At 42.9% G+C, this 26,662-nt stretch overlaps 1 protein-coding gene across 17 annotated transcripts in view; it reads left to right on the top strand.

Annotated features, from left to right (window-relative positions):
* Positions 1-24,737, top strand: part of wnk1b (WNK lysine deficient protein kinase 1b) — a 75,128-nt gene extending 50,391 nt beyond the window's left edge. For 3 of the 17 annotated variants that reach the window (XM_058625414.1, XM_058625424.1, XM_058625429.1), the window contains 28 exons: positions 429-1,880; positions 4,077-4,172; positions 4,552-4,584; positions 4,785-4,859; positions 6,160-6,420; positions 7,398-7,468; positions 7,557-7,710; positions 7,894-8,010; positions 8,289-8,399; positions 8,547-8,598; positions 8,693-8,842; positions 9,263-10,151; positions 10,691-11,010; positions 11,484-11,545; positions 11,883-11,939; positions 12,732-12,815; positions 12,923-12,959; positions 13,059-13,138; positions 13,231-13,509; positions 13,681-13,955; positions 14,059-14,134; positions 14,229-14,358; positions 14,737-14,934; positions 15,404-15,496; positions 17,624-17,665; positions 19,099-19,271; positions 19,486-19,542; positions 19,653-24,737. In XM_058625414.1, coding sequence (XP_058481397.1) covers positions 429-1,880; positions 4,077-4,172; positions 4,552-4,584; positions 4,785-4,859; positions 6,160-6,420; positions 7,398-7,468; positions 7,557-7,710; positions 7,894-8,010; positions 8,289-8,399; positions 8,547-8,598; positions 8,693-8,842; positions 9,263-10,151; positions 10,691-11,010; positions 11,484-11,545; positions 11,883-11,939; positions 12,732-12,815; positions 12,923-12,959; positions 13,059-13,138; positions 13,231-13,509; positions 13,681-13,955; positions 14,059-14,134; positions 14,229-14,358; positions 14,737-14,934; positions 15,404-15,496; positions 17,624-17,665; positions 19,099-19,271; positions 19,486-19,542; positions 19,653-20,087 — 5,859 coding nt within the window. In that variant the 3' untranslated portion in view covers positions 20,088-24,737. Of the gene's footprint in view, positions 1-428; positions 1,881-4,076; positions 4,173-4,551; positions 4,585-4,784; positions 4,860-6,159; positions 6,421-7,397; positions 7,469-7,556; positions 7,711-7,893; positions 8,011-8,288; positions 8,400-8,546; positions 8,599-8,692; positions 8,843-9,262; positions 10,152-10,690; positions 11,011-11,483; positions 11,546-11,882; positions 11,940-12,731; positions 12,816-12,922; positions 12,960-13,058; positions 13,139-13,230; positions 13,510-13,680; positions 13,956-14,058; positions 14,135-14,228; positions 14,359-14,542; positions 14,935-15,403; positions 15,497-17,623; positions 17,666-19,098; positions 19,272-19,485; positions 19,543-19,652 lie in introns of those variants that run through there. The other 14 variants (XM_058625416.1, XM_058625425.1, XM_058625417.1 and 11 more) reach the window with 13 other exon arrangements.
* The last annotated feature ends 1,925 nt before the right edge of the window (positions 24,738-26,662 follow it).

Consider the following 26,662-nt stretch of genomic DNA (forward strand, 5'->3'; position numbering starts at 1 on the left):
GCTCAGTTCATAGTGCAGGTGAAATTAAAGACAGTCTTCTTGAGTGCAGATGTATCAAGATAATGCCGAGCCTACAGCCAGCATTTGGCCTCTTTCCTGTCTGTGTATTCTCCTGCGACTTCTTTCTGTCTATCTCTGTGTGTCTCTTGTCCCTGTCTTGTCTGTCCTTGACCCGTACCAGTGTCATCTGATCTGTCTTAACCCACGTTGCATCTTATCATTACTGAATTTCTTCATCTCATTTCAGCTCTGTCCTTCAATAACCACTTCATTTGTTTCTAGTGTGGAGAGAGAATCTGTATTCCTATTTCTGTTGGTGTTGTTATGAAAGTAGAAAGTATTAATTACAATGTGGACCTTGGCTGTGGTTATCTCTTTCTCACTCTCTTAAGTTTTATTCTTAAATCCATTGTATCTCATTGTCGCAGCAGCATTCAATGCCGCACCCCTACAGTGGAGGAACGAGCACAGGCGGAGGAGCAGGAGGGAGCATTCCCCTCCCAACTCTTCCTGACCCCACTGCTATTTTCTTCTCCTCCATCCCTGAACGCCCCATTTCTTTCTCACCTCCACCCTCTGTACCTCCAAAGGCCTACAATACCCAGCGACGCAAGAGCACATCTATTCTGGAGGCGCACACTCGTCACTTCCAGCCTGCTTATGTTCGATATGGGGGAAGCTTGCACCCCTATTCTGGAATGGAGGCCGTGGAGACCCCGTCTCTGTTTATGGTGAATCCTGGTTTTGCGGCAGCCGCTCAAAGACTTGGTGTTGGTGAGACCCTGCATCACCCGGGACAGTCTGACCCAAGTATGTATGGCTATAAAGACATGAGAGCAGAGCACGAAGAAGTCGTGAGGAGATTAAGTTTGAATCAAGCTGCCTTATTGGACCATTATGAAGCAATGGCATATGGAGGATACCCAATGACTGCACACCAGCTTGGTCACTTAAGTTATCATCAGCAGAGACAAGCAGCTGCTGCTGCTGCTGCTGCGAGTATGGGTTATGATCCTGGTCCTCCACCTCAGCCAGGCTTTCTGCATCCTCACATCATGCAAAGAATGAGTACGCACAGTCCCATCCCTCCACCTTTACTTCCAATGAATCCATCCACTGGTGGCTCCGTCTCATCTTCTTCATCCGAGGGCTGCTATCCTCCACCACAGCATGCCTCTCCATCTACTTTCCCGATTTCTGCACCACCGGTAATGGCTGATGCACCGCCATCTTCTGGAAGTGTTTTTGAGTTTCATTTAGCTGCCGCCGCCGCTGCTGCTGCAGCTGCCGCCGGAGACCCAAACCTTCTGGCATCCAGGCTTTACCGGCCCAGAAGAAGCTCCATGGACCTCCCCTTGGAGGACAACAGCGGAACTGGATCAAGCGGATCGGGCTCATACAGCCGTCTCCAGCCAGTGACCGAGGAGCTGTACACTTATGTCAGTCCTGAGCTCCCGTTACCTCCAGGAAATCTTCTTCTCCACCACACCGGTGTAATTACGAAGGACAGAAGCCCCGAACCCTCTAGTGACTCTTTGACCTCTTCTGATGCAGGAGAGTTCCAGTCACCTCCTCCCCCACCTCTCATCCCCTCATATGACTCCTCAGCCGCTCAGTCCATCCCTCACTCATCCTCCAGTCTGCTCTTCGATTCATCGGCAGGAGTGCTCCCCATAGAACCACAGGGACATCCACCTTCCATGCATAGCTTTCTACCCACCACTCCATCCTCTGAGCTACCGCTCGAGGGAACGTCATCGGCTCACCTGGAGCCTCTGATCCAGAGTGCCTGGGCCCGGCATGGAGGGGTGGTACCAGCCCAACCCGACATGACATACCATGAGTCATTACTGGCCATGCAGGCTGCCAACCCCACTCTGGTACTGAGGTCAAACCTTTAAAAAAACACCTAGACCTCTGGGTCAATTACTAGTTTGAATTACAGGAAAAATCTACACTCAATTAATGGAATATTATAATTTAAGACATTCTACAGAATGGCAGTAGACAAATTAAAAAGGAACATAATCCGTCATTTACTCTAGAAAGAGAACTTGATTCATTTAGTAGTAATTTGACCCAGAGGGTGTAATACCAATCCCTATTGTTTTTCTTTTTTATTTTACCACCAACCCATGAGCGCCAGCTGATGCTTATTTGTCACCCTATTGTCTTAAGTTGTGATTTTAACCCCCGTCCAGACACCACAGAGCGAGTCTCATGGCCTGCCTTCATGGTATCTCACATTATTCATTCCTAAGACAGCGTTTGCTTGTGTGTTTGATTTTGTCAAAAAATATTTGCCTAGAGTGGTACTGTATTAACCGCTTTCCCATCTTGGGAAATCCAAGAGCAAAAATATCTGAAACATTCAATTTCAAACCTGGTAGATAAGTGCTAACATTCAGAAGACCAGCATTCAGAAGGCAGTCTTTGAGACACTCTCTGTTCCACAAGCTTTTAAACAAACAGTCTGAGCCTCCTCCTGTCTGTTTTTATGCTGTAAGTTTCATTTGCTTGTCAAATTCAGTAAGTAATCCTTTGTCTGTATGTTCATATACAAGTTTATATGAGAAATGTGTGTTTGTCCAAGTATACTGCTGTGTACGGTATATTTGAAGTTTTGCTTGTACAAATCCAAAGTCCACTTGAACAAAAGAGGAACACAAATTCCACTAAGCATAAGTAGTAAGCATTTTATTATTGCTATATTCTAAATGTGCACATTATACTATACAATATTCTACATGTGTACTATTTACTATGAAACAAATACAATTACGATGATATAATAAAGGTGGTGAGACTTTGTTGATTTGTATTGTTCAAACACACAGAAACATACAACAAAACTGAGGGGGCCCAGGCAAACCTGGCAGTGTTACCATGCAGAGAGACTTTTCATTTGTTTCTGTTGTTTTATTCCTGTGTTGTAATTGAGAAAGATCATGGCTTTCAGGACAGTTCTTTATTATTTTTTTTAGCATATGTTGTTGTTTTCTACACGACTTGCCACACAGGGTTCAAAGGTTGCCGTAGAAATTCATTAAACCCTTAGAACGCTGATATTATCAGTGTCATTGTTTACTTTGAGCCATTTACAATCACTTACCTCCCTTAGTTCTGTCATAATCTCCGTTTTAATTTTGTTTGTTGTTATTGATTTTTTCATCTTTTTTTGTTTCATTTTTTTTTTTTTATTAACTTCCTGTGCTGTGAAATACTGTTTGTGACTGGCTATGATGTTAGAACAAGGTAAGTTGTCGTGTGTCTGATGCAACTTTATACTCAACTTTAAGCTTAGTCCACATTTAATGATGTTGAGCTTAGTGTCAAGTATAAAGTTGCGTACAGCCTTCTAAGGGTTCAGTCAACAGTGGGTCCGTCATTACTCCGTTTTTAGTGTGGTTAGTGTCAGATTAATAAAAAGTGTAGATAAATAAAGCCCTTTTTTAACATCTTTAGTTACTCTATTTGCTTTACAGCATCGTCTACCACACAGTGGTTGTGGACATTTCAAATCATCATTTTCAGATACCTTAAGATACTTTATTAGCTTATCACTACCAACACTACTTTATTGGGCTATTGTCAGACAACTTCAATCCTCATCTTTTCATTTTGGTATTTCAAATATTAGTAGTTAGTAGCTTCTACGCGATTGTGTAACAGCCACTTGGTATCACTTCAATCATCTAAGGTCTGTTCTGCATGTTAAAGAAAATCCCCCGTACTCACTCCCCTCCTAACCCCAGCAGTGTCTGTACTGTTGTACACGCTACACTGTGGCCTGTGTATATGTGCATATACATGTAGATACAGTAGGTTTTGTTGCCGGACAGTTAACACATGTAGCTGTTGTTGTGCATGTGTGTGATGCGCAAGATTCCTAGAGAGGAAAACCACATTAGTACCTGTAACCGTTTTTGGTCCAGAAACTACAGACATGTTCTGACTCTGTTGATTTTCCTCTCTCCCCCCTTATCTCCACTCTCTCTCACCTCTGTCCTCATTGTTTTGTGCAACATTGCATATGCTCCTCTCTATGTCTCTCTTTGTCTCGATCTGTTTCTAAGCAGCAGATCCAGACTCCCACACCCCACCAGTCAGCACCAGGAGCCCCCGTCGTCCCCTCCACCTCCCAGCCAGCTCCACCTGGGATACCCCAACAAGTAAGACCGAGAGAAAAACAAGAGGAGAAACCAGGAAATACCAGTCACATTTCGTACATTCAGACTTTTCCTCTTACATTATCATTTTTCATAAATGTGAAAATAAAAAAAATAGATCCATCCTATTTTTTTTGCTTATAAAGTAATAACTTGTTTGTCAGCTCTTCTTTGAAGTCGTTCTCCTGGCGTTTCAAGTTAACCACTTTCAGAGAGCTGGCATTTTGTCATTTTTTAAAGATCTGTGGCCCCACAACTCATCACTTCTGTGAACTAGTTGCAGCACTTTATTTGATTAAGCATGGAATCCTAATTGCTACTTCTTGTCAGAATAACATGGAATGTAATTTAATATTGTTTCTCTTTTAAACCACCAAAACAGACATTCCTGCACGATCGGTGTCACCATGTTTATGTAAGAGTTGCATTTATCCTCCACCTTTATACATGTTGTGACAGGTGTTTGCTTACAACGGCATTTTAACTGAAGATGGTGAATGTGGGATAACTGGGAAAGTTTAAAACTTGTAGGGGTGTTCAAAAATGACATACAAGTGTATGTAAAAGTAAATGCTTACATTTATTTTATTTGTGTGTGTGTGTGTTTTTCTCCAGGTCGTTTCATCCAGTCAGGCTAGTTCATCAGTTCAGAGTCCCACACACAGCACTCTGCCTCAAGGGTCTTCACAGGTACAACAACACTTTCATCTATCTTATCTGTTGAGAACGTTTCTTTGATGCTCTGCCATTCGGCTAGTTTAGGTAGTCACGCTGCCAGTTAACAAATGAACAGAAAATCAAAGATCACGTTGCCTTTTCCTTCATCTAAATGTAATTACTGCATGTTTTTTTTGCTCGCTTATTCATGGCCTCAACTTGTTTCTCCCAATTTCTTTGTGCTCTCTGGCTCACCGACTGGCATGCTGCCTGGTTTGTTTTTATTTGTGTTGACACGTGTACTTCTCTGTCTGTGTACGTGTGTGTGTGCATATTTGATGGGTCTATACTGTATGTGTGCTTAGTTGTTTGACCTCACACCGTCTCCCAGTATAGAACAGCTTTACTTTCTGTACCTAGCTGCTGAACACGCTCTGGTGAAGGTACACATTTGAATGGTCATTTATGTTGGTGTGCTGTAGGTATCTGTATATATCTACCCTAATCTTATTCTGTTTGTAAGTGTCCATCTTTAATGTGAGTTGGTTGGTGATAGGTAAATTCATTCCCCATGTGTCTCTGTACCTTAGTGCTGTCTGGTGTTCATGTCCTTTGTTATTAGATTATTAGTGTGTCCTTTACATTTATCCTGTTCTTTAAATGTATAATTAGTTCATACTAACATTACATGACATAGAAATAACCAACAGTATCTAATTTCTCCAGTAGTGTGTAAATATCTTTGATAATGAGCCTATAGTGTTTTACAACCTAGTCAACCATTTTTATCATTATCTCCAAATCTTGACTTTAATGATCAGCTGATAAGAGATGAAGCAGCGATTACACAGTGTAGTTCTTAACATCACATTTGAGTAGCTTTTCACTCCTTGAACCTGACGTTAAAGAGTGCTGCCCATCTGCACAACAGAAATCATTTTGCCTGTAGATGTTTTGTGGTTGCATGGTCTTTGGGTGGTGTGTTCTTTATTTACTCGTCATGTTGTTGTGTCGAGATAGTTGTTTGGTTTTAAAAGCTTCTGACGTCGTCACTAACAGACTTGATCTTTGATCTATTTGTCTCATTCATTAAATAGCCAGTTAAGTCTTCAGTAGTTAGCTGTAAGGCAATTGGACTCGCTTGAGTTAAGTTTGAAGACGTTGGTCTTTATTGTACGTAGAACTTGATGGCATTACCTACTTCCTCTTACTTCCTGCCTTTCTGTTTCTCACTGTTTACTCATCCTCTTGCCTCATGTGGTTTCTCTTTCTCCTTTTTATTTTCCTTCTGCCTCTTCTTCCTCCTCTTTCGGGCCCCTGTGCCTCCTCTCAGCCCAGTATAACTCCTCCTTCCTCTACTGTGACACTCCCTTCTCCATCGTCGTCCCTTTCTATTCCCATGGCGACAGCGGCTGTGGCTTCCTTACCTTCTCCCCTGACACTCCCTGTTGGGGTGTTTTCTACTTTTGTTTCCCCACCTCCTCTTCCTCCTCCTCCTGTGTCCACACCTGTGCCTCAGCCATTGGCCACCATGGTGCCAATCATCAGTGTAGTCTCCGCCCCACCTGACACTCCTGTGGAAGAACTTCCCCAGGTACTGGCTTCTAGATGGTCAAACCCACCCAAGTGGATGTCATGCCCCTGTCACCAACGTTTTAAATGGCGCGCTGTTGTTGGTTGTTGAGCGGGAAAAAAACGCAATTACTCTCGCGATTGATCCCAAACTTGCTTTTTTACCAAATTACAAATACATTTTTAAAGGTTAGTCATGTAAGTGTTGCATTTTCAGGTGTCAAACTGTTGGGTGTTCTCCAGATTTATGTTAAGTTTTATTCCTAATTGCTCCTACTTGTTAAAGGATTATTCTTGTAGTCACATGTAATGCAAATTGTTGACAGTGATTATCAGTGATTAAGTTATGCTCATGAGATTGTTGGTGGTTAACTTGGAATAACCAGTTTGGTGGTTCATGTTTAACATCTTGTGTGGTTTGATTTGAGTGTAGCAATGCTGGTTTGTTTCTTAAAAAAAAAAAAACACATTATGTAATTGAGCCATTACACAGATGAAAAACATTTGAGTAAGCACAGCATTTATTGGTCCGTTATTAGTCATTGTTTAATACAATAAATCTGTCACACTGTTTGCAGATTTTGTTTTTGGGCCCAACAGCAAGAGGCAGCCTTAGATGAATTCCTTATTCAGGACTTGTTTTTGTTTCCTTTTCCAAAGACTGTAACCACGAGACAAGGAAGCATGTGTAATTGTAGATACTTCATGTATCTAATAAATGAAATATGATTTTCTTTTCTTTTTTGCAGCTCTTGCTTTGCGTTATTTGTTCCCTGCTCTAGTTTTAGTTTGTTATTAAATCTATCCTGCACATTTAAATTCATGAGCGCATTTCTTTGCAATTTGCTTAAATGTCTTTCTTACTTCCGTCACACTTTTCGTATTTATTTCATGCTTTTGTGCCGTTTTCTTTTTTCCCCTCCTGAATCTTCCTCATGTTGGTGTTTGTGCTGTTTGTGCTCATGTATGTGTGTTTTAATTTGGCTGTGTGTCTTTCAGTCTGCCTCTCAGTCTTCAGAGCTGTCCCAGTCCCAACTACCGCTGCCTCACGTCCTCTCATCTATAGAGAGGTAATTAATGCACAAACACCAAAATGTTCCTGGTCACTTTACAGTCTCCGGTTTGCTTCATGTCTTTTCTACTATGTTTGCACCTCAGTGGCCACTCTGAGACCTCAGGTCTGAGTGATGGCAACGAGGGAGGAGGGGGAGGTCGCCATGAAGGTCGCTCCACCAAGCGACACCAGAGACGCTCCGTGCGAAGTCGATCGCGTCATGAGAAGATCTCCAAGGCGAAACTCAATGTTCTCAATGTAATAGCGCAACCCATAAACTGTACAATGTCATAATTAAGTCATAAATCCTCTTTTCTACTCTAAGTTATGGTGTCACGAGGAAAACATCAGATTCACTCACATCTCGTTTTATTCTGCCCCCCTTTTTAAAGTGTCTTTTTCTCTCCGTGTGTGTGTGTGTGTTTGTGTTCACACGTGTAGATCTCCAACCGAGGAGACAGAGTCGCTGAGTGTCAGCTGGAGACGCACAACAGGAAGATGGTGACCTTCAGGTTTGACCTGGATGGCGACAACCCGGAGGAGATTGCTCAGATCATGGTACACACACGCTATCATCGGTTTCACGTTTTCGTTGCCATCGTAGTAAAATGTTAACAGCTCACCATATTAGACTGGAACAGTCCTCGCATGTCAGGGGGCGTGCTGTTTTTTCTTTGTCATCTGAAACCACTGAAGTGCACATGATTGCGTTGCTCTTGTCCTTGTGCTTTGACTGAGAGCCTTCACTAGGCTTACTCATGAGGCACAGTAACACTGATATAAGAGGCATGAACCAGGCTATGGCACACAAACATTTGGATTGTGTGTGTTTGCAGGTACTGAGTGAGTTTATCCTGGAGAGTGAGAGGGAGTCGTTCATTGAGCAAGTCAGAGAGGTGATACAGAACGCTGATGAGAAGGGTCTGGAGAGGGATGCAAACAACCAGGTAAAACTCACTACACCGCAGCTTTGAATGCAGAAATGAGAAGATGGAAGTAAAAATGAGGTTGTTCGCACAGTACATACACTGTGCAATAATAGACTGAACTCAGAGCATCACATTGATAATCATCTGCGTCATATTGACCTACAGATGTCAGGTGGTACGGTGCAGCAGATTCCTGTGATATCTGTCCCCATGCCAGGTAAAAGAAAAAAAAAAATCACACATATATTGATGATGAACTACAGTTTCTAATAGTATGATAGTAATAGTACTGTGTTTTATTTTTCCCTCAGATATCCCTGCCAGTCCGTCGGCACAAGTGGTTCATTCAGCCGGTCGGAGGTTCATCGTGAGCCCCGTACCTGAAGACAGGCTGAAGGAGCAAGTGTTTCCCACGTCTCCTCCTCCTGCCACTCCTTCCACTCGTGGAACTAGTAAAGATTGTATGTGCATGCTTGTCATGGTTTGCATGCTAATATCTTTGCCCTGTTGTACTCTACTGTCAAACACTGATTGGAAATGTTGCCTCATTTTAATATGCCGTCATCGTGATGACTGGAATGAAAATGGGGAGAAATAAGACACACAGAGACTCCTAAAATTCACACTAAATAACAGACTAACCCTGATAAGCCTTATTCTAACACAAGTCTTTACCCTCAAAAAGCACGTTGACTTTGTAAGGACCAACCAAAATCTGCTCACAAGGTCAAATTATCCTTTTATTTCTAGGTATTTATAGCATTTTATGTCCAAATGCAATAACACACTGGAATTCATTGAATTACTGTAGGATCTTCAGATACAACACTGGAACATGAATAGCATTTTGACCAGATATTGTTTTTGATTTTCTGGTACAGGTCCACCTGAGAGTCCAGGTCAAGGTTTGCCGTTGTCCCAGTCTGCAGGAGCAATCAATTTACAACAAGCCTTCTCTGAGCTTAGACGGAACCAGAATCAGTTTGATGAGGGCCCCAGCACTGCCCCAGCTGCCATCCACTCCACACATCCCGCTCTACAACCTTCAGCTGCCTCTGTCCCTGCACAGGCTACCACAGTTCCCTCTACTGTTGATTCTACTGCTGGGATTGTCCCGTCTAATTTAAACAAGGCACAGGAGCAGGTCTTGGATGCCTCTCCTTCTCCCCATTCCTCGTCCTCTACCCCCTCATCTGTGCCTGCTGCCTGTCTCAGTCCTCCTTGTTCCTCCTCTCCTCCACCCACTTTTGTGAATCAGCCCATGCTCCCGTCACAGGTACTTACACAGGCGGGGATGCAGGATGTGTCCCAGGTCCAGGGACAAGCACAAATTCAGCCCCAGGCTTTCCCCCTGCCTCAGTCCCAGACTGTTTCAGCTGTCAATCCTACTGCAGTACCTCCCACTTTGGCCCCGGCAAGCATCTCCAACATCTCCCCAACAATGCTCACCTCCCCTCCCAATGGCCACGCTGTATCCTCCCCTCCATCCTCCACTCTCACAGCCAGTGAAGTGTCCTCCAGTCATCTGCCCATGTCACCATTTACTCCTTCCCTCTCCTCTTCTGTCATCCCGACTACTGCCATCCCAGGCCCACAACTTACCCCGTCTGCTGCCTCCCTGCCCAGTCCCCCTTCCTCCTCTACTTCTGTGGGGCTTCAGCCGGTGACCACAAATGTTCCTTCAGTCCAACCGACCTTGGTCCACTCTCAGCCTCAGACAGCAGCGCTGCCTGGACAGACCCACACACACTGTGGGGAATGTGATGCAAGGTGAGAGTTGATCGATACATTTTTCATTATTAATTAGGGGCCATTTAATACCATGAGTATCACACTGTCGAGGGCCCAAAGCAGGCACAGATTGCCTGTTCAGTTCCATTTCTCTTCTTTCACCTTTCTACTGTTGTTGTTGTTGTTGTTGTTGTTGTTGTTGCTTGTTGCTTATAAAATATTAGCACATATATAGCGCATAAAAAGATTGCACTAGTAAAGCTAGACAGCTACAAACAGCTATGACTGAAAACAGAAAAGCTTCAAGAAGTGTGTTATACTGCTCTAAACACCCTGTCGTTCAGCATTTTTACAGGGTGAATAACTCTTGTCCCTGCCTGCCCCTGCCCTGCTGCTGTATACACACAAAAGCTCCCTCAGTTAGATGTAATAGTGTTGCTTGAGAGCCCTTTTTCAGACCAAACAGGCAGCATAATAACATCAAAAGTTATGCACTGTAGCTTAAATACCTGAGAGAAAAGTCTACACTTCTCAGTAAATCACTTTTCAGAAAAGCATCCACAATCCTCTGTTCTCAGATGTGAGGTGTTGGCTGAGTCCCAAGGTAAACCGGACGACATCCAAGCTCTGGAGAAGAAGCTGCGGTCTCTCTTCATGGACCTCGGTGGAGGAGTTCCCTCCACCCAGGGAGACATCTTAGCTGCTGACATTGCCTCTGTGGCTGGTACCACATCCCCAGGGGGGCCCAACTCTACCTCCACCTCATCTGTCACCACACCTGGCTCCAGTCTGCCAACCAATCCTCTTCAGCCCCCTTCCAGCCTCGCACTGGGGTCACTGGGGTCGCCTGCTCCTGTCCAGGGACCCGGGACACCTATTTCCACTCCAGTACAGATGGGTAGGTTGAAGAAAATGTTAAAGGCCGCGGGTTCAGATTCAGACAGGGTATTAATATCTGTCCTGAGAGATTGACTGTTCATACCTGGCATTAAAATGCATCTCACATGACATGTGATCAGAGCTCACATCTGTGTGTGGTATGCAAAAACACACAAATATAACTTCTGGTCACAAGAACAAACAGAAAAAAGAGAAAAGTCTGATGTAGATGTTACTGTTGTCGATGTGTCTGTGTTTGCACCTGTGCTTTGTGAATAGTAAATGAATAAATCATGCAGTCATTATGCAACCATTAGAAAAATAATGTTATAGCATGATATGGCTATAAATAAACCAAGAATATAGGCACTAATTAGGATAAAGAAATGCTCAGAAACCGCCTTTGAAAGTGTTTGTTGTGATTAGAACTTAGGACGCTTTCAGGGTGATTTGTGACCATGCAGACCTGAATTGTATATTCTGTCTGTGCAGGCATCCCTGCCTCATCCTTTGCCCAGACCACTCCATCCAAAACCCCTCTATCCAGGGTCCCGGTGAGTGTCGCAGCTTTGCATTACATAGAAATATCACCTCATTTTAACTTTCATCTAACCATTCATGTTTGTTTAATTACATGGCCAGAGAGCATGTGCATGTCGAAGGTGAAACTTTTCAGCTAATTGTATATTTCTACACTTTTAATGGTCGAAAAGTCACAGTTTGTTTAATGTGGATGTGTAGGTTTTCAGACTCTCATCTTGCATGAACATTTCTTTTTAACATTCTCAATGAAGACTTTACTTATAACCACCTCTGCAACAAATTTTCTCTCTCATTTCTCCCGCTTTCTTTCTTTCTTTCTTTCCATCGTCACTGTTTTTCTGGGATTAGGCCAGTTCGTCTCCTTCAGAACTCCCGCCATCCTTCCCTGGACCTTGTCCTACACAGGTGTTTTTGATTTTCCTTTTCTCATTTTAAAAGAGTGCCGTCGTCATTGCAATGACATGTTTTCATAACTTAAAATGTCAATTTTAGTTCCTTATTGTACCCAATATGGGTAAGTTTGGTTTATAAATAGTGCTTTTGCTAGATTCTACTTGATTTAAAATATGTTTACATTTGAGGTTTATTACATGTGAGGTTTATTAATAAGACAGCAAGACATACATAGATAAAATATGTCCAACATAATTGGACAGAGAGAGAGAGAGTGACCAGGTACTTGAAGGCTGAGACGAGGTGAAATGAACTTTCATTTCCAGACTGTTGTGTTGTGGCTGTACGCTGCTACGTCCCAAAAATAGAAAACCCAATTTAACTGGAGCGGCACAGAGCGATAGGACTTGTAGCCACTTAATGAAAAATCCGACCTGACATGTCACTGATATACACTTCTCGTCCCCAACCCTCACGGAGCAGACTTGTCCTACTCAATTAACATAATCCTTCCGTGGACCAAGCTCACAAGAGCCTGTATGTTCATTCTTTTAATTTATGTAATCATATTCAACTAAAAATAAAACGCCTAATAATCTAATAACCCATAATCTAGAGCTACAACGAAACTACAAATATATAGTATGAGTGTTTGATTCTTTTTTGTGAGGTTTCAAATCAGCAACATGTATTTGTAGAGCGATGAATGTGAATGAATGATTGTCGTGACTTGTTTTTGTCTTCTCGTCTAATCTGTTGTTCATCAACTTTTGTGTGTGTGTGTGTGTGTCAATCGTTCTTCAGTCCCAGCAGCCACTGGAGGATCTGGATGCACAGTTGAGGAGAGCTCTAAGCCCAGAGACTGTTCCTGTCAGCTCACACTCACTGGTAAACTCACTCGTACTGATATTACACTGTATATACACACCGTTACAGTCCTACTAATCGATATTAATGTCTTCTTCTCTCTCCCTCTCTCTGGTTGGCAACCCCAGGCTTCTCACAGCAGCATACCTGGACTAGGACAGCCAAGTATGTGCACTAAAACAAAACAATCAATCAGTGTAATGACTGTCAGTACGCTTGTCTTGTATTAGTTTCTGTTTTATATCTGTATCGTTTATCTTTCAGTATCTTTCTCTCTGGATGAAGACTCTGTGTTCTCTCCTACTGCTCCTCCTGCTGGTGGAATAAAACTGGGAAGATTTCAGGTAAATGCTTTTTCCTGCTGCACAAAAGGGTTTCTCTCTCTCTCTGTGTCTTGTTTTTCCTTAATTTCCTTCTCACTCTGTTTCCCGCTCAGGTCTCGTTGGCGAATGAAGAGCCCCGAGTCCAACGCCAGACCTGCACTGAATCATCCACCACATCTTCATCCTCGTCCTCTTCCTCCTCATCCTCCTCCCTTTCCAGCCCAGAGAACACACTGCATAAGAACTCGTCTCCCCTCAAAAGAGTGGCAGGACAAAGAGGAGACATTGTGGACGGGCTCCCCCAACGGGCCTTGATAACATCTCAACAGTCCACCCCCTTTACCTCCCCCTGTCCCTCCCCTAAACCCACAGCTACCATTGGACGTTTCCAGGTATTTCCTGTTGTGTGTGGGATGCAGGGTTTTGGATTGAAATATTACATTTTTTATCTCAAATTTGTCCACAAATGGATCAGAGTTTAAAAGTTCTGCATGTTGAATGAAGCCCTTCCAGTTCAGTGAAAAGTGACCTGCCAACACAAATCCTTTTGTGCTACATTCCAGGTCACCTCCAATCCTGAGGCTCGCGTTGGTAGATTCTCGGTCAGTCGCGCCCAGGAGCAGAGCGCAGAGTCCAGGCAAAACCCTCCACCCGCTGTCCAGACTGCAAACGGATCCAGTGGTCCTGGACAGATTTTGACACCAGACTCCCCTCATAAATCCTCCCTGCTGAGTCTGAACAACAATAACTCCTTCAACAACTCCTACATCAGCAGCGATAATGACTCAGAATTTGAGGACGAAGACTTCAAACATGAAGTCACCCGCCTCAAAGAAAAGTAAATTATTCTGAGGGGGAAAACTTCCTTCTCTTAGGACACCCACACAATGATTTGTCTGTCTCTATTCCAAATTTTGATCACTCTTTCCTTCTGGCACTAGGCACATGCGTGAGATTCAGGCCCTCCACTCCCGTCAGAAAGAGGAAATAGACAGTCTCTTCACCAAGCTGGGAAAGGTAAATCACTTTGGTTTACGTCAGTGGAGACACTATAAACACCAGCACATGCCGTAAGTAACAAGGAGCCATTTCTCTTCTGGTCTTGGCCCAGATTCCTCCGGCTACAGTGCTTCCTCCTGTCGTGGCTTTGACTGGCAGGAGGAGACGGCCTACGAAAAGCAAGTCCTCCAAATCATCCAGAAGCAGCTCCAGACAGGGCAGCAAGAGTCCATTACAGCCAGGTAGGTTTCCTCACTCAGTTTGTTTAAGATGATTTAACCGTGTACCTTCATGTTCACAACAGACGATGAGATCACCAACATTTACACTAACATGACACCGTCTTCTGTTTATGCATCTGTGTGCACATGCGTGTGTGTGTGTGTCTGTATTTCTGCATGTGAATGTGGGTGCGTGCTGGAGCAGAGGCTCAACATTTCTGACTGCTTTTCTTTTCTGTTTTTCTCTGTGTGGATGCGTGTAAATGTTTGCGGTAATGGGTGTTTTTTTTGTCCGTCTGCTGTGTGTATGTGTGTGTGTGTGTGTGTGTGTGTGTCTATTCCCTATTGTGTGTCGTTCCTGCCCTGTCCTCTACTGCCACTGCCTTGTGCTATTTCTAGGCAGCACTTTATCCGCCCAGAGTGTCCCAACCATGCATCCCGGACAGCTGGCTCTGTTAGCCCCAGGAGGATTAGCTGATTCGGGCAGCATCCCTCTGCCCCAGCCACTCAAAACCTCTCCCTCCAGTGATAACCTGTGTTCGGCCTACACTAGTGAGGCCGCACTCTCTATGCCCAGCCTGTGTGCTCCCACCCCAGGTAGGCATTGTGCGGGGAACGCTGCTGAGGCTGTTGCAGGCCTCATCGCATCTTCACGACATGAGAAAGTTTGATTTTACACAAACACTGAGCTTAAATTGCTCGTTCTACCCTTTTTTTAATGCAGGAAAAGAATGAAAAGACAAATGCACATTGTTTGTCACTTCCTGTCTTGGTCTGTTTCTCTCCCTGTCTCTGTGTAAAGCAGTGTGATGGCTAACTGTGATAACGACATTATATCTGAGAATCCATTTTATTATATCCTTCCTTGTCTTTCATCTCTCCCTTTCCTTTCACACTCTTGTCTATTTTTTCACTCCCATCCAATCTTCTCTTTGGTCCCTTGCTTTCCTGTCTTCAAAAATGTTCTCTCTCTTTTTATCTACGCCTATCTCTGCATCTGACTCTCCCCTCTCCTTTGTCTTCATCTCTTCTCTCATCCTTTCCCTTCCCTCCTCCCTCTCTTTAGGCTGTGTAAAGTTCAGCTGGGGTTCGGAGCGTTTGGCCTTCAAGCCTGGTGGCAGGAGGACGCGCTTTCTGAGTACGCCCTGCTTGGCTCTTTGTGTGTAACGCTTTATTTCTTTGCTCTTCTCTTGTATCCGTCCTTACTTTCATTCTCTTTCTTTACTCCTGTACCCGTCGAGTCCAAGTCATCCTGTCTTCCTGCGGGGTTCTTTCCTTCTTTTATGGAGAAAGACTGCCTCTCATGTCACAACTGTCTTCAGGAAATCCTAAACAAAAATAAGCTTACAACGCATGAATAGTGAAGTATGAATAAGCCCCAACAGTAAAGTTGTCGGTACAGTAAGTACAGGTGTATCTGTTCACACTAAAGCTGATTAAATAAACAACGGCAGGAATCATTAAACCTCACTTTTCCTGGAACAATTAAATCTGATTTACTGACAAAAATATAGTGGCTGCTGCCTTGTTTTTGGAGGAGAACTTTTAGTTTTAAAAACTGAAGCCAAACATTAATGAAGTGGTTAAGTTTAAGGGCAGACTGCTTCCACTTCTGAGCCGTCTTTATCCAACAAGCAGATCAACAATGGAAAGACAAGTTGAGACGTGACGACTTGAGCGTTTCTGTGTCGTACAAAAGTCTGAGGTCACCGTGAGAGTTGTTTTTTTAGCAAATGCCATAAAAACCATTTCTCAGTCACTTCATTAGAACGCATTCAGAAAATATGGTATGCAGTTTAATATAAACACTCTTTAGAAGTGACATGCACATGTATATGAAATGTCCCATCATTCCAATCCAAAAAACAGAATTTGACAGATATAAAAACAACAAAGCTGGTGGTTCCCTGAGACTTTTGCACGCCACATAATTATTATTTTGTTATTTGTTGGAAATTACAGAATTTCTCCTAAAACAAACAATCAAAAAATTAGTTTGAATTAAATATTTAGTGTTAAAGGCATAAAGGGATATGTTTTAATGCGTCTAAACTCTGCAGCTCAAACCCTTTCTCTCTCTCTTCCTGTTCCCTCACCCTACCTCACTCCTTATCCTCACCCCCTCTGTCCCCTCCTCACCTGTCCCTCTGTCACTGCACAGCCAGGAGGAGAGAGAGACAGACCTGGGTCTCAATTCTTATAAATTGTTCTTGCCTTTTAGCAGATACTGTAGTTTAAGGAAAATGAAAGATCTATAATATTTGCCTGAAAACAAACAGACGTGATTGAGGGAGTTGGAATGACATCCATCTTTTATGTTTATACGATGTTGGACCCAGTTCTGGTGTGGACCTTTGAGCTGTAGAGAAGAAACAGTTGTTTGTTTCCCAAAAGCGTCACAAAGCCACGGTACACGGGAAAAACTCTGAGGTTAGCGTACAAAGAAGATTTTAGGAAGAAAGTTCGGGTTTAGATCATTTATATATTCAAGCCTTCCCTTCCTTTAAAAAGGAGTAACTGTTGCTTGTTGTTGCTACAGTAGCTGTCAGCGTGTAGTGTGTATAAGGATAGAATGATGTGTTGCACTTCCTCAGAAGTTTGCCCACGCATCATGGCTTCGTCAGAAAAGAGGATCTCTTGCCATGTTGTTCTTACGAATAAACATGTCAAAATTCTGCCTTTCTCACAGTGCGATATCACTGGGCTGCACGATATCAGGAAAATGTGAAATGCAATAATGACGATACGTTTTGTGATGAAAATGTGATCCATCGACAGCAAATATTTATCCTCCATAGCAACCACAAACCAACATTACTGTTGTTTTCCTTTTGGTAAATAAAAAGGGCATGGATGCAAGCCAAGCTGCGTTCACAGCATCCTCCACTACTCAAACAGGTTTTTAGAGTTGGAATTTGAATTATCACCTAAGTGAAATGTCAAATTTGTGGTCAAATTAAGTCAACTTTGGTCTTTTTTAAATGCTTTTTTAAGTGTTTATAAATCAATATGGAAACGATACCGATCCCTGCTTGGAGTAAGTACAAAGTGAGTCATGTTGATATCAGGATCAACTTCCCATATATTGTGCAGCCCTAGTTCACTGTGTATAATTTGCACTGTGTGACAGGTCGTGACCTCTGTTAGGACGTTGTTGGGCAACATTTGTTTATGAACTACTGACAAGTAATAAGAGTTGGATTTATTGCACTTTGCTTCTGTTGTGGCCGGGGTTTAACTTTGACTCTCTCCCAATCCTCCAATTGTTGTCTTCCGGGCCGCACAGGGAAGATGGTGAAAAAAGTCTGCCCCTGCAACCAGCTGTGTAGTAACTATCTCTTTTTTTGGTCTTTCCTCCCTCCCTCCATCCATTCCCGTCCTCCATCCTTGCACTTGCTCTCCCGTATTTTCTCCTGCTCTCCGATGCCCTGTTGTAGATTTAATGTTTGACCCTCTGCAAGATTTGAGATCAGATCAGTTCAGTCAGTTTCAGACCAAATGGAAAAATAATGAAGGTTTTGATCAGAGATTGCGTAGCTCTACCTCTGAAATGACTGAACAGATCCGTCATGGCAGACTCAAACTGACAGTGCATGCACTTGCAAGCCCTCACGCACACACTTACTCACCTGAACAGCTGTTTGCCTCTCTGCCCTCCCTCCTCCCTTTCCTCTCCCTTATCACGGCAATTGTGGTCTAGACTACATTGCCCAGAGTTCCATGCTGCTGCAGTCAGTCATGACTCAGCGTCTCCATTCGACCTCACGTTTATTGTTTTTACTCCATTTTATTTGGCATGATGTGACAGTTTTTCTGCCAGGCAAACGACGTGATTACCTTTCATTTGGGCTGATTCCTGCATTTTATGTTCTTACTCGTGTGTGTGTGTGTGTGTGTGATCGGAGCAGATCATATGAATGTTTCCCAGCTGACATCATTTTTGTCAGCATAGCTTTTTGATTTCCATTCGTCTGCAAAGGAATCTGCATCTGCTCCTGGTTCTTATACTGTGGATTTTTGCAACTGTGCTGTCAAGGGTCATAATCTTCATATTTCTTACACATAAAGATATTAGCTCTTTATTCTATGATAAAACAGTGTATTTGTGTGTACATTAGATTGGAGGAGAATACATACATTCTGAGACTCTATGTGTTTTATTCTGTAGCAAAGAGATGGTGGAAAATGGCTTGTTAGTGAAGCACTAACATGCAGAAATACAGACTTGAATATGGAGTAGTATGGAGAAGGTGCTGGTATCATAGAGTATGATCTATTCCTCTGTGTCATGCTGTTTATTATAGTTTGTAGTGTGTGTTTTTTTTTTGTTTGCAGTGATTTTGTCATGATGGGTTTCTGAGGGTTTGGCAAACTTCCACCTTCTCTTTACGAGGCATGAGTGCCACCTAGTGGTCATAAAGTGAATCAAAACACCCAAGAATGGTGCTTACAAAGTGGTCGACAGCTTCACAGATTGCCCAGTGCTGCTTCTCTGGTGTCATTATCCATAAATTAAAACATATAAACTAATGAGGTTTTCATAGATTTTTGGTTGTTTGTTCATCATTAAATCCATCATCAAAAACTAAACCGTAGAACTGTAGGACCATGTCGACTTTGCTGATCTTCCAGTCACCACATAACCAGCCCCCTTTTCATGGACCCAACTGGACAGACATTCCCATTGACCCATGTAACCATAGCTCCATGTTGTTATTTGAATAATACCTCACATGGTTCGCTCTGTGTTTGTCCTCGCAGGGACGAACAGCACCAACGCCGTGAGCGGTTCAGGCGGCCTGTGCCAGAGTCAGACGGGTTCTCAGTATCTGCCCTCCAGCATGACGGTGCCGCACCAGAGGAAAGGAACCTTCACCGACGACTTCCATAAACTGGTGGACAACTGGGCCAGAGACGCCATGAACCTCTCACAGGTTACTTACCGCCGGGTTATTACTCCACACCGACGTGGAGAATGTTCTGTCAACACTGACTCACCAGCTTCAGTCAATTTCATTGTGTACAATATTTAATATCCATCCTAAATGTATCCCAGCATATCCCAGTCGTTATTGATTGATTTCTGAACATTGTAAAGAGTGTCTGTGTCATGTGATCAAGAATTAATAACAAAATCATCTTTTCCAGGGTAAGAGGAGTGCCAAACAGCTGCCGCAAGCTCCAGCACAGGGACACAGCTACGAGGTTAGTCCAAACAGAGTGTGAAGTTTGATATTTCTTGGGCATTAAGCTCTGTAAAGTACTTTCTGACTAGAAATCTTAACGTGTAATGTTGTGTTTCCTCGTCACTGCAGGTCATTCAGTCAGCAGGTCTGGGCAGGAAGTACTCGGCTCCCAGCCAGCTGTGTCCCAGCAGCATCGGAGGCTCTGCACACCTCCCCACAAACCCCACCACCACCACTACCTCTGTGGCCGCCCGCAAGGGCTCCCTGAGCCACGCCCCCGCCGCCTCCACTCCACCCCAACCCCAGCCGCCTCAATTCACCCACTACAACCCCACCCCCGCCTACAGCGCACAGTGGTCTGGTCCAGCTCTCGGTTTGCCAACGCCGCACCAGGCTGCAGCACAGCCTGGACCTCTGCTGGTCAGCACTTCCCAGCCCCTGGGCCCCTACCCCACACCACAGGGCCATATTCCCGGGCAGGGGCCATTCCAGGCTTTCCATGTGACCAACGCTTTGCAGAAGTCTGTCAGCAACCCAGGAGGACCCAATCTGAGGACCACGTAGGGCTGGGGGTGAGGGCCGGTGTGAATCACTGCCCGACTGGCCTGAGCTGGTGTGGAGCGGAGCGTTTCAGCCAGAGGGGACAGCTAGAACTGGAGTGGGTAAAGTGTCAGAAGCTGATCTGTTCAAGTGGAGGAGAAACAGGATGGAAGAGAGGAAGGAGAAATGGCGGCTGCGATCGCCTGTGCTTTACTTCCTACGCGTGTTATCGGATCTTCCCACCTGCTGTTTACCGACCGCGGGCCTGTGATGGCAGCCAAATACTCGAGGACAAAGGAAAAGACTGATGAGTGCAATGTTGAACGGCCAAAGAGGTTCTGACAGGGTATGGGACTGGTGTCGGTGACTGTGTTTGTGTGCCGTGCCGTGCCGTGTATGGGCTTTCATGACAGGGTCACACTTGGAGTTTGTGAGTCCATACATGACGGCACGCGCACACACACTTTGTCTGTCTTTTGGTAGACAACGGTGGGAGGATGAAAATGAAAGGTTGAACGGGAAGAAGGTGGTGATGTGAATGTCTGCTTTGATATGAAAAAATCTGGGATTATTACTATCGTCAGTGAAAACAGTCCAGTTCAGTATTCACATTGTTTTTCTCCCAAACCATTAAAAGCACAATAGGATAGGACAGCGAGAACAAAGTGAATTCCTTTAAGTGAGAAAAGTCCACAGATCAGCACAGATCAGGTGTAGTCGTGAGAGAAGTCGTGGCAGCTTCTCTGTGTGTTGTTCCTCCTCGGTACTGACAAGTCATTCAGAGAGAGAGGGAGAGAGAGGAGGAGGAGGAGGAGGAGGAGGAGATGGAGAGAGAGGGTTTGTATAAAAGCCAAACACCAAACTGTTCCCTCTGCTTACGTCAGGAGCGTTTGTTGAAAAAGCACTTAACAGACGTGACGAATGCTCGTCAGCGTCACGACTCCTCCTCCTCTTCCTCCTCCTCCTCCATCCCTCTGTCCTCCTCCTCCTCTTCCGCCTCCGCCTCCTCTCTGTTGCCATTTAAAGCAATAAAAGCAGAAAAGAAAAACCTTTACAGAAGGAAAATCCCAAGCATGAAAGGAAAAAAAGTGGCCTTGTTATCAGAATAATATCAGAGTCCCTGTACAGTTAGTGTTTATTTTTCAAAAATGTCAGAGATGATGATAATTCCATTCGTTGTTTTCTTTTAGGTTTTCTTTTTTTTTTTTTTTTGTCAGCATTGTTTGCTAGCAGTCTCACACACACACACACACACACACACACACACACAGAGACAGACATGATAATACCTGAGCACACACACACACACGTCGTTGGAGGTGTAGCAGCTGTTTAACAGACACAAACTCACTGACTAATGTCTCAGTTTTGTAGTTTCATCACACAGTTGGTTTTCAACCTTTGGGTTGAAATGATGTACATTGTTGTTAATGATAATTATTCTATTTAAAAAACAAAAAAAACTAAAGTGTGTTCTCTCGACGGACCTGTTATACACACACACACACACACATCGGTGCTCGATGTGGAAACACTGTGATTATTGTCGTTTGTTGACAAAATGTTGTTGGGCAGCATTAGATTTAGGGTGAAACGTCAAAACAAATAAATAAACAAATAAAAGGAGAATACAGAGGACACTTCAGGGTCCTTTCACTTTCAATTCACTGCTTCCTGCAGACGGATCGTCGTCCAAAAAAATGTGAAAATGACAAATGAATGTCAACGATACATCCGGTCCCATTCTCTGAAAAACAAATGCCTTACTCGACCGCTAGTTTGGATCCGTCGTCATAACTCATTGAATTGAAAGTTGAAACTGACCTTTAAGCCTGAAGTCATTAAAAGTAGTTGATTTTTAAGAAGATTTAAAAAAACAAACAAAAAAAAAGGTTATGCTAGCTATTTTTTAGTTCTTAAAACAGTACTTAGACAGTATATCAGACACTTTAAATAGCCCTCCTCTTCCCTTATTCCTCCTCTGGTTTGGATAGATGAATGTGAATGTATAAACCAATGGTGTCCATTTTTAATGTACTTGAAAAGAAAAAAAAAGTCTGTTGTTTTTTTGTTTTTGTTTGGTTTTTGGTTTTTGCTCTGTCTCTGTTTGCTTCTCCTGATCTCCCCCAGAGCCTCTGGTGAATACTGGAGGTATTTACTAGTGCCTTGCATCCTTCCTGTTCCTGTTGCTTCTTTATGTGTGTGTGTGTGTGTGTGTGTGGGGAGAGTGGTCACTGTGAGGTCAGAGGTGATGCGGGAATCATAGGTGCTGCTTTGTGGTTGAGTCCGTTTGAGTCTTTTTTTGTGGGGGGGGTAAAAACATGAATTGACTCTTTTCTGAGTGTGACCTCTGGTGACGAGAACAGAAGAGAAGAGGTCGCCATTATGACATCAGTGTTGAAGTGAATGCTGTGCTTTACCTGCGCCCCGGTTTCAGAAAGGTTGGAGAGAACTTGATGCATTATCAGTGCCATTTTTCTTTTTCAGGGTTTTAATTGTAAATAATGTGGAGGGGGGGGGGGGTTCAGTTGTTGAAGATTGTATTTGAAGCTTGGACCACTCTGTACTTTAGAGGCACAGGTGCAGCATACAGTGAGGAGGGGATGTAGTGGTGGATTTCATTTGAATCCTTTTTATACCAAAACATGAATCTTTTTTTTTTTTTTTTCCCTCCCCTTTTATTCAGCGGGGAAAAGTGAGATTAAAATTATAGGTGGACGTTTTACTCCACTGTCAGTTAAGCAGCGATGCTTTGGTGTGAGTGCCTGATGCTCATCAAAATGCACAATTGTTGCATTTTTCTAAATTAAGGGCGACCGCATACACTCGTGTCATGTTTCCCTGCCTAAATGAAAGGTCCAGTGTGTATCCTGAGTACGTCAGGGAACTACAGTGGGTCTTCATGCACCAGAAAAGGTTCCTTGTTTGCGTAGTTTTAAGCAATTTTACACACACACAGTCATACTTATATTCAATTTCGGGCCAATAAACCCTCCTAATTGTTACACACTGGACCTTTAATGTTATCGAATTAACCGACCAAATTTGTGAGGCTGTGTGACCAATGCATAATAGAATGTTTTTCTCTTTTTTAACCAAAGTCCACCCACTTCAACCCAGTAAGACGATACAGAGATCTCTCACCTCACAGTTTTGTCCCACTAAGAAACGTGTCGTCGGGCGTCTCCTCGTCTGTGCTGTCGTCTCATCGGTCAGTGAGGCCTCCGCATCCGAGAGTTGCTGCAAAAAAAAAAGAAAAGAAAAACAAGTCTGCAAAAGGTATGAATCTTGTGTTCTAGCAGCTGCACCGTTCAGGGTTAAACACGGCGGGTGTTCAAGGACAAAGTGGTGGTTTTGGTGGTGGTGGTTCTGATGATCTTTGATGCCTTTGACGCCCTGTTCTGCTTTTGTCGTTTCAGTTCACACGCTCTGGTACAAACTTAACTTAACAAACTTTTTTTTTTTTTGTTGGAAGTGTGTTCTGGATTCACATAAATAATATTGTGCCATGGTTATCTTGTAACGTTTGTACAAAACTCAAGCTTTTTGTCCATTTCTCATGAATATTCTTGCAAGTTTGGTTGAAGCTGTGAATAATCTTTGAGCCACTTCGCTCTAGTCCTGGTTTTCGACTTTAGTTCAGTCAAATCTCTCGCCGACTCCTTGCCGTGTTCAACCATCAGAGGTGAAGCAAGAAAAAAACTGAGTGTGCTTACCTGTTGTTACTCACTGGAGCTGATTTGGTTGCCAGGTAACATCCTGGAGGTTTTTTTTTGGTGATATTTCTCTTTTGTCTCTCTCACACATATTTACTTTGAAAGGAAGCGCCTTCTGTGCAATGGCCACAGTGCAATATTATACAGGTGACAGTTTTGCTATCAAATTTCCTGAAGGGTTTGGAAAGCTTCGAGGGTTCAGTGGTTGTGGCTGTAGCAGAGAGCTCTTACTGTGAAATTGGAGGAGCTCTTATTGTGAAATTACATTGAAGTTGTGAAGTGGGGGGGGGGGGAAATAGGATCAATCTGTGGAGACGCATGTGCAAAAGTGTAGCAATAGTTTTTTAGGTTCTGTTGGTGTTTTCCAGTTTAGTGTGTTCAGGACTCGCTTACCTCTAATGCGTTTTTACTGTAGAAGTGCCCACGTGTAAAGAAAAAGAAATAAAAGAAGCCTTTTTATTTACAAACACAACATACACTCACACAGACTGATGCATCTCCTCACTTTGTCGCAGCTTTCTCCCGTGGATCAACGTCTAGTCTCGAGTTTCTCTGACTGTTACTGAGAAAAAAAAATCTCTTTTCAACATGTTTCTGTGCTCAATTTAATTTAATTATTATTTTTTTTTTTTAATTTCTCACTCATTTTATCTGCAGTGTTAATGTCGAGCAGCACCTGATGTAATTCAGTGGTTTTTATTTTGTCTGTATCGTGTTTGACCGTGTACAAAAGTGGTTAAAATAAAACGCTCAAAAACACATGGATGAATGAAAGAAAGAAAAACAAACACAAAAAAATTAATGTAGGGAGTCATCTGCAGCCTTTAATGGTATGTTTTGCACTAAGTATACAGAGTGTTCAAGCTTCATCATAAAAAGAAAAAGTGCGCTTTGCGCCACAATACAATAAAATTTGTTACTTTATTTGTAAAGACTTAATAAAAGTTGTTTAAATGAATGGATGATGACTCGATTTTAATGTGTGTGTGTGTAAAATGTGTCTTTTTTAAAAAAAAAAACAGGTGACTGGGATACAATGAAGCACCGAAACCACTTAAATGGAAAGGACGGACAAACGTCAGGATGGACAGGTACACAATGACATGAGTAAGGTTTGTTTTATCTCCTCATATCATCAGATTTTTCTTTTTTTTTTTTAGATGGTTTTGATTCACAGGAGTAAAATAAATTCAACTTTTTAAAGGGTCAGTGTGTAAAATTTAAGTGAATTTTTTTTGTTATAGTGCCAGAATCAGAAGGTTATTCCAGTCTTGTATAAAGTACCTTAAAGGTGATGTTTGAGTAAAAGTACAAGTTTCTCACCAGAAAATGACTTTGGTAGGTGATGCCACTTTTTTTTTATAATATTACTTAAGTAAAAATTCTTAAAGTATGTGACATTTACTGGACTTAAGTATCAAAAGTCATTTTCTGATATCAAATGTACTTCTGAACAAGGTCCAGTTTCCTCCCAGAGTCCAAAAACATGCAGATTAGGGGATTAAACAAATAGGACACTCGATTGACCATGAGTGTGAGAGTGGATGGTTGTTTGTCCCTGTGATGGACTGGTGACCTGTCCAGTGTGTACCCAACCTTTCGCCCTATGTCCACTGGGATAAACACCAGTGAGACATCAGTGAATATGAAAAACAATGAAATGTCAAATTAGTTAAACAAATAGGAAATAATTACACCATTAGGTCAACTGAAAACACTATAATCCAAGCACAGATGAAATGATGTTGCAGTACTTATCCCCGCCACATGGCTGCAGCACTTCACTTCATAAAGTGCGTCACCTGCAGGGTTAACAGTGTGTCCTCCTCCTCCTCCTTCTCCTCCTCCTCCTCACCCTCACCCTCACCCTGACCACAGCTTCTTGCTTCCAGGACGTTCAGGAAACAGCTTGTTATGAGGTGTGAATCCTGTACTTATTATGTGTCACTATGGATACGGCGAAGAAGAAAAAAAAGAGCCCAGAGAAAAAGAGGCCCAGAGGAAAGAAGGGAGGAAGGAAAAAGAATCTTAGTGATAGATTATAACAATCATTTTCCATCCAGCTTTTTTTTTTCTTCCTGCTTTGACATAAACATATTTCTGTGGAAACATTTAAAGTCAGAGCGAGTGGGTTTTTATGACATTTAATTTTAATGGATGTTCTGTTCTCAAAGAGAGTTTATTGCACCGTGAAGCAGGTGTTGGATTCCACATTTGGCCTTTAAGTTAAGGTCATTTATATGTCAGATGAATGGCACATGCTGCCATGACGAAGAATGCAACGGATATTTCTTTTATACTGTCGACTGCGACGGAAGTGAGAGTTTCCTTTGTGATTTGGAGCAAAACTTTGATCTGGGGAACAAGAAAAAAAAATGTACTGCTATTTGTCTCTAAAACTGTTGAATGTGCTGCTGCTGCTGCTGCTACTTGTCTTGACCAGTCTTTGTAAAAACACCTTAAAGGGAAAGTATCTTACCAGAAAATGACTTTGAAGTCACTTTTTTTTTAATATTATGTTAGTAAAAGGTCTTAAAGAATATGACATTTACTGTACTTAAGTATCAAAAGTCATTTTCCAATATGTAATGTACTTAAGTTTCAGAAGTAAAGGTATTAAAAAAAGTGAGGAGTTAGGATTGAGCCATGGCGGCTCAGTGGTAGAGCAAGTTGTCTTTCAGCTGGAAGGTTGTGCGTTCAATTCCTGGTATGTGTCCTTGAGCAAAACACTTAACCTCATGTTACAGTGTGTGAATGACAAAGCTCATCAAGACTAGAATAGTTCAAATACAGACCATAATACCACCTCTTCTTCTTCTTCTTCTGATTGTATTTGGTAGTAACGAGTTACTACTGAAGTGAAAGTTGCTAGAAATATGTGTA

The sequence above is a fragment of the Solea solea genome, chromosome 3 (assembly GCF_958295425.1).
Source record: "Solea solea chromosome 3, fSolSol10.1, whole genome shotgun sequence".
NCBI classification, from domain to species: Eukaryota; Metazoa; Chordata; class Actinopteri; order Pleuronectiformes; family Soleidae; genus Solea; species Solea solea.